The sequence below is a fragment of the Ipomoea triloba genome, chromosome 2 (assembly GCF_003576645.1).
Source record: "Ipomoea triloba cultivar NCNSP0323 chromosome 2, ASM357664v1".
NCBI classification, from domain to species: Eukaryota; Viridiplantae; Streptophyta; class Magnoliopsida; order Solanales; family Convolvulaceae; genus Ipomoea; species Ipomoea triloba.
Genome location: NC_044917.1, coordinates 11,002,634 through 11,013,403, shown reverse-complemented (window position 1 = coordinate 11,013,403; position 10,770 = coordinate 11,002,634). Strand labels below are relative to the sequence as shown.

At 35.7% G+C, this 10,770-nt stretch overlaps 1 protein-coding gene and 4 non-coding genes across 5 annotated transcripts; 2 read left to right on the top strand and 3 right to left on the bottom strand.

Annotated features, from left to right (window-relative positions):
• Positions 1-3,715: 3,715 nt before the first annotated feature.
• Positions 3,716-3,799, bottom strand: LOC116011520. The gene has a single exon (XR_004097070.1). It is a non-coding gene; the product is annotated as a small nucleolar RNA snoR114 (small nucleolar RNA).
• Positions 3,800-3,806: 7 nt separating this feature from the next.
• On the bottom strand, positions 3,807-3,877 carry TRNAG-GCC. The gene has a single exon. It is a non-coding gene; the product is annotated as a tRNA-Gly (tRNA).
• Positions 3,878-5,159: 1,282 nt separating this feature from the next.
• On the top strand, positions 5,160-5,230 carry TRNAG-GCC. Its single transcript has one exon. It is a non-coding gene; the product is annotated as a tRNA-Gly (tRNA).
• A 9-nt stretch (positions 5,231-5,239) lies between these two features.
• On the top strand, positions 5,240-5,327 carry LOC116011518. The gene has a single exon (XR_004097068.1). It is a non-coding gene; the product is annotated as a small nucleolar RNA snoR114 (small nucleolar RNA).
• A 776-nt stretch (positions 5,328-6,103) lies between these two features.
• On the bottom strand, positions 6,104-10,393 carry LOC116009926. The gene is made up of 6 exons (XM_031249130.1): positions 9,392-10,393; positions 8,876-8,940; positions 8,672-8,794; positions 7,585-8,319; positions 7,220-7,436; positions 6,104-7,093 (listed from the first exon to the last, which is right to left on the bottom strand). Exons 1-6 carry the CDS (start codon positions 9,684-9,686, stop codon positions 6,474-6,476), a joined length of 2,055 nt encoding a protein of 684 aa, XP_031104990.1. The 5' UTR covers positions 9,687-10,393; the 3' UTR covers positions 6,104-6,473.
• Positions 10,394-10,770: the final 377 nt, after the last annotated feature.

Sequence of the window (10,770 nt, the reverse complement as noted above, 5' to 3'; positions counted from 1 at the left end):
AGTTTGTTCTCATTGATCACATGGCTTTAAAAAATAATTGTATTATTGAGTTAGTGCTTACATTGGAATCTTTGACCACAAATACTAAACCTTATGTTCATGAATCCACCACCTCCGCCTGAGGCTCAAACCTACACATTCATAGTGGAGTCAATATCACATACTCAAACCCACAACCTTCCATATGAGAGTGCAACTTGGATGATAATCAGCGTATCTGAGCTTCTTTATATTAACTATGATTATGCATAGTTGTTTCCAATGTAACTAACATTTTGTTCTCAAACTGTTTTTTTTTTTAGACAAACCTAAAAGGAAAGATGTTTTGTTAAAAATCCATCACACTTCTTCTCAATTAAATGACAAATGATACTAGATTTTTATTAGAACTAATATAACTTCGATAGTCATTGAAATAATAAATGTATACATGGTGATTTTAAAAATACTTATAAAACAATATAATTAAACTTGATAGTAGATATATAAAAGTAAAAATGTGCTTCAGCGGTCTCTCTCCCTCTCTATGAAGCGTTTTTTCCCTTGCAATATGCGTGGGTTTTTGTTTGTTGTCTTTCTTTTGTAATCATAGTTCCGCCATCTCAACCTCACATCACTTAGGGCTCCCTATTTCGTATATGGATCAGAGGAAAGGCATTAAAAGATATATTATGCAAAGTGAAGAAACATATATAGGCAACATCAAGATGCATTGCAAGAGATAAGTTACAACAGATAAGGCCTACTCTAACCGTGAACAATTATAACCTCAAAGACGAAACATCAAATAAATTATAATCCTTAATATGCCCCTGTAAGATGGAAGAACCATTAGTGACACCAATTTTGGAATGGAATCATATATAGAAACAATGATCGCATTATTGCTCTGCCAACACTTCAACCACTTGATTAGACGATGAGGTATGGCGAACACAAAGTGTACGGTCAGTAACCATATCTTTGATGAAGAAATAGTCCAACGATAGGTGCTTCATTCTAGAGCAGAAGACTAGATTCTTGTACAACATATGTTGCACTAAAATTATCGCATAACAATGTAGGTGCACAAGTCAAGACAATACCAGCCTCTCTTGAGTAAACTACGGACCCAAACAAGTTAAGTTATTGCATGAGCTAACGTGGGATACTCAACCTCGATAGATGAACGAGACAGTCTTTGATCGTGTAGACCTCCAATAAATAACGTTTGAGTTAAGATAAACCACGTATGCGCTAGTTGAATGCCCACTGTCATGCATGTTGCCTCAATCGACGTCTAAAAAAAACATTCAACATAAATGAAGAGTCATATTTTAAAAAGAAGTCACGGTGATAAGTGCTCTTAAGATAACGCAAAACCCTCTTAGCGATTTACAGTCAACTGCACCTGGGAGTGCATAAGCTAAGATAACTCATTAACCACATATGCTACATATGGGCATGTAATCAACAAATACTGCAACATTCCAATTAGTTGATGATATCCAGACGTATCAATAATAACACCAAAATCAGTTTGTTGAATCAACTCATCTGCAGACATAGGTGTGGAAACTTTTATCGCCCCATCCATCTTGAAGCGCTGAATAAAGTCAGTCAAATACCAGCTTTGAGACAAAAGCATACCAGAACCAATGAAAATGACCTCAACGCTAAGAAAATGGTGAAGAGCACTAAGGTCTTTAATAGAGAATCTACGAGGTGTGCGAGCTAAGACAGCGACAAAGTCATCCAAAAAAGAGATATTATTTCCAGTTAGAAGAATATCATCAACATTTATTAGGAAATTAGCAAAAACTCCATCGGTTGAATAAATAAACAATGAAGTGTTTACGCTCTACCGTTTAAAATCAATCATGAACAAATAATTAGACAATTCCAAATATCAAGCCCGAGAAGCTTGCTTTAGATCATATAATATCTTCTGCAACTTAAAGATATTAGAAGAAAACTTAGCATCCTTGTAGCCAAAGTGTCATGTAAAAACACGTTATTCACATCTAATTGGCGAACTTAGCACTTGCAACTCAAAGCCACAATGAGAATAACCCAAATGGAGGCATCAGGCATGCTTCATTACTAAGACTGAAGATTTCAAAATAACCGCGATGTGGTTGTTTACTGCCTTTTTGTGAAACTGGGGTTAGATATGGTGCTATGCCTGATATTATGAAAATATTTTTTTTATAACTTTTTTATTTCAAGTTAGTGACATATAATGAAAAGCATTTTCCAATTAAAAATATCACTGCATAAATATTAAAAATGGAAAATGTTCATATAGTAAAATGTTTACAATTAATATAGAGCTTTACCAAATGTGCAGGTGTTGTCTATTGTATGCTTAATCTTCAAGCAACTGTCTTCTTCCTCCTCGTGAATGCTTTCCCAACATGTCATATATATGCATCTCCACCATTCTAACAATATCCTTGATTTTTCTAATTTGTTCTTCTGTATATACTATATGCATCAGTTAGGGTTATTCATGATTTCTTTGTCGCGTTTGTGGCTGATCTGTTTCTGAAATTTGACCTTCCTCGAGTCGCAATTGATCTCGCTTCTCTGGATCTATTGACACTGTTTCTTGACCTTTGACAATTTGCACATATGATTGCATTGTTTCTGGAAATATACATGAATTTATTTGTGCTTCTTTAGATATATCCTTTCAATATTTATTTGAGATTCTTCCATTTTGAAATCTGAAATGTGAATGTTCAGTTCTCAAAAACAAAATATAAATACCTTGGTCCACAAAGAAATTGAAAGAGAAATGCACCTTGTATTCTCCTCTACATTTTACCGTCTTCAGCCTCTTTCGCCGTTGCCATGAAAATTCAAGAATGGTTCTTCTGCAACTTTGAACCATTTTTTCACTGATTAATTCCAAGTAGCTATCTTGCGAACTGTTAGTGCTTATTTATAGTGTTGTATATGATTATAGAAGCTTATGTATATTTAATTTATATATTAATATATTTGTAACTGTATTTGTATTATCTTCAAAATTGAAGAGGCACAATTAAGTGTAATCAATTCCTGATATTCCAAACGGCTTGACTCATCAACTGAACAATTATCACAATAATTTATCCCTTTTATTTTGGTGGAAATATTTTCTATTTTTAATTATCAAAAATGTTCTACTTTATTATAGTAGAAAACTAGTTCCATATACTCAGAAGAAAATGAAGAAACAATTGAATCTTTTCTTTTAGGGCATCTAGTAAATGCACATTTCACATTTTGTTTTTCTTCAAAGCATACAAATCCTGAGAAAACATTGAATTGTTTCTTCTTGGGCATCTAGTAAATGCACTTTTCACATATTATTTTTCTTCAAAACATACAATTCTTGAGGTAATATAACAAAATTAAAATTAACACTTTATTGTTGATTTATTGACTAAATATGTAAAAATTCATCACTAAAAGTCAAGTAGCTTGTAACTTAATGACACCTATGTAACTCTTTCAAATGGGAGGTCACATTGATTAAGAAAGTATATATGGACAGATACTACATTGTAATAGAGTCAATATTAATCAAAAAAAAAAGTTTATCATTAAAAAATTAACCGGTGCTTCCTAAACTGGATTTATTTCTTTTAGGTTTATCTACAAATAAGATAAAATAAATAAAAACAGTTTGAGAACTAAATGTTATTGACAAAATGGAGAGGTTGTAGTGAAAAAAAAATATACGAAGAAGCTCAGATGCACTGCTGATCGTCCCGATGACAAATTGTGGAGACCCATTTTCACCACTCGTGCGCAAATATCATCACCGCTTCAAAGAATGCACCAGCCGGGAATCGAACCCGGGTCTGTACCGTGGCAGGGTACTATTCTACCACTAGACCACTGGTGCTTATTGAAAATCCTTAGAAATTAAACAATACATATCATTCTACTCCTCAATTAAACCTTTTTTTTCCCACTATAACCTCTCCACTTTGTTCATAATATTTTGCTCTCAAACTTTTTTATTTTTTAGATAAAACTTAAATGAAATGATATTTTGTTAACAATACATCATCATTCTACTCAATTAACCAAAAATTATACTGAATTTTTTTATAACTAATATAACTTTAATAGTCACATGGCAATTTTTAAAATATTTATTAAAAAAATATAATCAAACTCGAGAGTAAATTTGAAAAAAAAGTTACAATTTTAATTTTCTAAGTATAGGCGTACTTTTAAAAGGAAAATGATGGCTGTGGTCCTTGAATCTCTTGTACTAATATAGCCAAGGAGTTTTGTCAATAGTTTTGCTTTTTTTTTTCGCTCATACTAAACAACAATCTTTTGCCAAATTATAATGCTAACTTTTTGCTTTAAAATGAATTCTTTTTGCAAGAGTCTGATATTTAGCTTCAAGATGCTTTTAATTGGTTCTAGAGATTGTGTTTTTTGAAATTTTGCTATGAGGAAACTTGTGAGCACAAGTTAAACCAATGGATCATATTATAATCATTCTGTTTATTTATAAGTTTATCGTAATTGTATTCTTTTTATGGCGTATATTTAATTTCGTTAGTGTATTTATTTATTTATCTCATTGACTATGGGAAGGGGAAGGGAAGGAATCCAAGGTAAAATCAATTCTAATAAGCAACTTGAAAATTTTGATTGGATTACTAATACTAGAGCATCTTGTCACAAGGGATCAGAGTAAATTGTACCATAAAAGATTTTATATAATAATATAATATAATTTTTTTTAATGTACATTTGCATGTTGGTAAGGTTAAGTGTATAACATTGAATTGTTTTTTTTTTTTTCTAAAGTATCCGGTAAATGCACTTCCCAGATATTATGAATATGTTTTGAACTTTCTTTTTTTGGTAACTATAACCTAACATTACATAGTATCTGCTCAATACTACAATGTAATAAGGTCAGTTGAATTCAAAAAAAAATACATAATATATGTTCACATAAGGAGACTTAAACAGTCAAACTTGAAACCTTCCATTTGGAATGGTAACAGTAATGCAATCAAACCAAAAGTACTTGGAAAATAACTTGTTTAATAACATTTAAATAAAAATGATATAGATAACTAGATATAGCTCTGGTTTTGCCAAAACTTATTTTAAACGTTTTGTTGAAAATTTGTAAATAACTAAACTTAAAACAAGTAGCACCAGTGGTCTAGTGGTAGAATAGTACCCTGCCACGGTACAGACCCGGGTTCGATTCCCGGCTGGTGCATTCTGTTTGAAGCGGTGATGACTTGTGCGCACAAGTGGTGATTGGGTCACTACGCTTTGTCTGACATAATCGGACGATCAACAGCGCATCTGAGCTTGCCTTTTTATTTCTCCGTGTATAGCATTTTTAGAACTAAAGTTGGAGTTAATGGTTTTAACTTTTAACGCATTATTATAACCCACAACACTTCGTGGCAGTAGTAGAGAAGTGTATTTACTTATAAGCTTTGCAATACCAATTGGATTAAGGCATGTGCTAGCTAAAAAGTCTAATTGACAAGATTGGTGGATAACTTAATGTGTTGAAAAAATGGGTATTTTAGTGGTTATTTTTTATTTTGAAACACCATTTTGAGTGGGATCCGTTACCAAGTTAAATTAGTTACTGATCGGATTATCTTATATCAAAAGATAAATTACGTATAATTATATACTAAAATTAGATAATTGGTGAATCAGAAATTGTTCCTTACAATATACCATGAAGTTTGAAAAAAATTATGAAGAATTGCACCAAAATTAGATAATTGGTGAATCAGAAATTGTTCCTTACAATATACCATGAAATTTGAAAAAAGTTATGAAGAATTGCACCACACTAACTACATGATTGCACCGGACTGAATACGATTCCACCGCATATTAGAAATCTATATATATGTGTCTGGGGGTTTAGAACTTAGACTAGGAAAGAGGCATTGAGAATTTTGAATAAACATATCCATAAAGTTGAGAAAAGTATGTGGGTTTAAATTAAGGCAAAAAAAAAAAATGGAATTGACTTTTGAACCAACTTAGCCCCCACATGCCCAACCTTACACAACATTAACTGCAGTGTCATTATTCATCAGATCTAACAAAAACTCAAGAGAAATGGTGCTCTTCAAAATGGGCATCAGATTCCCTTTGTAAGCCAGAGCAACTGAAATTTACAGACAACTGCAACAACACAGAAACAAGCCAATAACTCCAGTACTAATGTAAGTGAAGTTCATGTTACTATCTAGTAAAAACCCACAGCAAGTTGCCAATATAAGGTTACATAAGAGGGAGAGATCAGTTGTGGGTTCTTCTCCATATTCCTAAACAATCAAGATCTAGATAAATTGCTATACACCTAAATGACTGGTAACTATTGAGGTAAAACGGAAGGAATTTGCAGGTCCGGTTCTCTATATACAAATACGACCCACCCTGATAATGCGCTCGACAACTGCTGTCAATTGCCAAAGGTCGGGTAAGGACTAGGACGTCGTGACATCCATGGGTTCCACTTCGTCTTCTCTTTGACCAGCATTGTCGGGTTCAGCTGTTTTATCTTCATCGACGTTTTTGTCAAGAGTGTCGTTGTTGGTGCTATTGTTATCAACAACATTATCGTCACTGTCAGGTTTCTCGGCAGTGTTGGCTTCGTTGCTGCAGCTGATGGCATTACCCTTACACTCCTCTTCTTCGTGTTCTACGGTTTCTTGTTTGTCACCGTTGACCACGCCTAAATCTTCCGAGATCCCATCACTCGGTCTTGTTTCTGGCAAATCATCTTGCGGTTTTCCATTGTTGGGGGAAACCGCGTCTTTTGAGGCACCATCAATTGGGGTTTGTTTCGCTTCTTCAGAATCAGGGGTCTTCTCGTCCACACTTAGCCCCGCACTCGAGGGAACTTTTTGATCCAAAGTGGGAGAATTAGGACAATTTGCTTCCTTAGAAGTAGGAGACGACTCAGAGATCTTTATCTCTTGGTTGGCAATAGCAGTTATCACTGAAAGAATGTCGGGATGTGTCTCGATATCAACCCACTGATCTCCAACCCAGTCTTTTGAAATTCTTATGTTCTTTCTATCTACACTCAAGAACAGATTTTCACCTAATATCACGAAAAAAGGAGAGGAAGTCATTGAAAAATGAGGGTTTAATCAGACTAGAACACATAAATAAACAAAACCAAGGTAACAAAAACACAGATAAGAAATTCGATTCAAAAAAAACATACTGGGAATATAAACTTGATAGCCTTCAACCCCGTAGTTTCTGGTGTCAGTAATAACGCCTTCCCACCAGCCATCGCTCCACCAAGTATCAACTGAAACTCCTACCTCAAAGGTACGGTCTCCATCTTCACAAGGTCGAGCAGGTCTAATTGTTGGACGGCCAGGATTTCTCATTCCAAGTTTATCAGGCCTGGCTTGTCTAAATGCAGGGACCCACTCCTATTACGTTAAGATTTAAAAAGAAAAAACAAATGTCAAAACCTTGAACCAATATTCTCAATTCAAATTAAATGTCTTCAAATGAATAATTTGTCCACTCTTCCTTACACTGCCTACTTATAACAAATCTGGAAGTGCCTGAACATACCTCAAGGTAACCGCAACCATCTTCATCCTCTATGTCATCATATCGAATTTTTAGTTGTCTTCGGGAAATTTCCAGGACTGTGCATCTGAACCAGCAGCCTCGCATTCCACTATCTTGGCATAGAAATTCAATCTTTTCATCAGCCTTAAGATTTAGCATATGCCAAAGCGGGCCTTCAACTTGCTTGTGGGAGCTCATTCTCCTATCAAAAAAACTACTTTTCAACTTCTGATATGATTTTTCATACGTCTTCATCTCATCCTCTTCATAATTTCTTGGCCTTTTAGCTCCAACTTTTATTTCGTCTCTTGTGGCAAACTCTTCATCTTCGAAAAAGTCAGGACTAAAACACGAGAAAATTGGCTGATTAAAATAGCCACGCAATTTACCCAGCTCAAAAGGCTTTACTCTGTTGTTCTTAAATTGTCTATAGCAAAAATGTACTCTTGATAGCAAGTCACTTGGAAAAACAGCTGCACATTTATCATAATGTGCCCTAGTTAATACAATTGCAGGACCGTCAACACACTCTGCACTGATGACTTGGGCATAAGGCGTAATAAAAACTTCTCTGGGATTTGGATTCCGTAAGGAGACAACACCTCTGACTTCCCGATTAAAGTGGAACCATCTTATCTTGACCTTTTTCTGGCCCTTCCTGTCCTCGTACATATCGTCCAGATATGCAAGGTAGCGATTCTCTTTTTCAGCCATCACAAAGACAAATGAGTGTATCTGCAGTTAGATAACAGGATAAACAGATGGTTTCAACCAGCAAACAAAACAAAACAAAAACAAAAACAGAAGAACAAGAAAACATCATAGCGGGTGCCCTTCACCAAAAGGTAGGAAACAAGGACATTTTTACAATTTACAGGAAATTAGCTTACATTAAGATAACTCAAAGTCTAGAGATTCAATATCCATTAACACTTCTAAATGCTTCAAGCCAAGGTTAGATTTCAAATATCCTTTCTTGGAATACTTTTTAAGTGTATAGCTTCTATCCACTTGGTCGATGCTAGAACTCAATCAAAAATTGTCACAAAAGCATGAATTATTTTTATAGAGTCTAGATAACACTTACAGCTATTGCAATCCCATTCCTGCCAAATCCCGGGTAGTGCTTTAGCTGTTTACCACATGTCCATGGTTCACCTGACCATACTATGTCAGAAGAAAGTCCTTTTAAATTCCTAGCAAGACGACCCTGAAATAGAGATTAAAAAAATAAGCAAGTTAAATAAGTGATGATACGGAAATCAACAAAGTGTACAAGGGTGGATTTTACCTTATCATCTGCCATCTCACTTTGTTCAAAATTGACTCTGGAGGTCGGATCATCTTTTGGCGATTCTGTTAATTACATGGTGAGGAAGTTAATTACACAAAATGAAGAAAGCATGCCAACAAGGTAACAATTTACTCTTGTATAGGCTATAACAGCAGGGTAAGGTTTCTAATACTGAACTCATTGCGAATACCAGATGTTAAAGGATACAACCCATTGCGAAACAGACACTCATTCTTTGGTCAGATTTAGAAAAATGTTGGATTTATGTGCTCCCAAATCACTAATCAGACCATTATTGCAAAAAGGCCTATGCACATGACACATTAGGGATCACAAGAGGGTAAAATCAAAAGTAAAATCTGAACCATAAACTATGCATAGCAACAAACAATCTTTAGCAGTTGAGGTAAAGCAGCAACTTTCCTAGCATTGAGGCTTCTACTTGATTCACATAAAAGGGAAAATATATCCATCCAACGCAAGAAAAGAAAAGAAGGAAAAGAAAAAGCATACTTGAGCGATCATTCTGCCTATTCTGTTTGGATAGCATAGATGTGAGCCAATTCACAACCTCTCTCCTTGATCTCCATCTAAAACCAGCATGGACAGAAGTCTCAGCTCCATGTACTTTCAAGAACTCCTCTGAAACAACATAGAACATGTGGCGCACACTTCTCTCCGTGCCCACAACCGCAAGAACAGATTCCCCTGTACTGTCCTTCAAGAAATAATGAACCACACGGTTCCCCCTCTCTTTTGAAACAAACTGTTCTTTCCATTCCACGAAACAATAATCACCGGCCGCCATGCTTCACCAAACGAACTCCCAACCTAAACACCCATGACAAACCTCACACAAACCCTAAACCTGACAGACCGCTGCCCTAACCCCTAAATTGCCAAACACATCTAAACTACCTTGCCTCCCTGCTCCTAAAAGCTACATCCTCTCATCAGTTAGAGCTGTGAGGAGACAAAGCGGCGATAATCTGCCACTTCTGAAAGACTAAAGCTTTTCTGAGGCAGAAATTGGTGCCCAATTCATATAAACTGGGGAAACACAGACTGGTTCTTCGAGAAAATCAAGAAGTGCCCTTGAAACCGAAGAATTCCCAAGATCTGCTGCAAATCAGAGACCAAAGTGAGACCAAAGTCAAAGAACAAGAGGTTAGAGTTGGAAGATCCCTTGAAACCCACAGGGCTCTGCTGAGGTCCAAGAATCACCAAAAGAATGCAATGGCCCTCAGTCTGCAACACAAAAGAGCTGTCTTGGGAGGGAAAAAGACTGGATTTTGACAAGGATTCTAAGTCAAAAGGAGCCGGCGGCGTTGGGATGAAAGAGAAGGCGCTGTGTTCTAGCTCAGAGTATTAAAGGGTCTGCTGGGAAAGAGATAAGAATGCAGAGAAAGGGTTGGTTTAGAGCTTGGAGAAGCGGTGGACATGGCAAAAGGGTTAGTTGCAGAGGTCTGAAAGAGAGAGAGTTTGGGCATGGTGGCTGGTTGGAAGGAAGGAGGTAAAACTCTCATAATTATCTTTGGTTGGAGGGGAAATCTGGTGTGTGCGCGCTCACCTGGGGACCAGAGAGCCACCCGGCCGGACCCCGCGTGATGCTATCCTTTATCGGATAATAAATATGGATTCTGACGGTTGATTCCTTAGACCTTATTTTAATTTGGCCCATATACTTTACAAAATTGAAGATTTTTTGTTTTTTTTTTAATTACTAGTATTTTTTTTTTTAAATATGTTTAAGAGTTGATCTTTTTTAGTCCTACTCCTAATTTTATTAGGGGTTAGACACTTTTAGTTCATCATAAAAAAAAAATTACCGCATTGTATCCACTCTTATTTTGAAAGTGCCACGTTTAGTCCTCTATCCAATTTTCCATCCA

Bases quoted from the DNA above. Each gene is read 5' to 3' on its own strand.
- LOC116009926 (XM_031249130.1), bottom strand. From the start codon at position 9,686: ATGGCGGCCGGTGATTATTGTTTCGTGGAATGGAAAGAACAGTTTGTT. The intron at 8,320-8,671 runs GTAAGTGTTATC...ATCTAACTGCAG, and splicing joins GGAATGGGATTGCAATAGCT to ATACACTCATTTGTCTTTGT. The intron at 7,094-7,219 runs GTATGTTTTTTT...TCGTGATATTAG, and splicing joins CTATCAAGTTTATATTCCCA to GTGAAAATCTGTTCTTGAGT.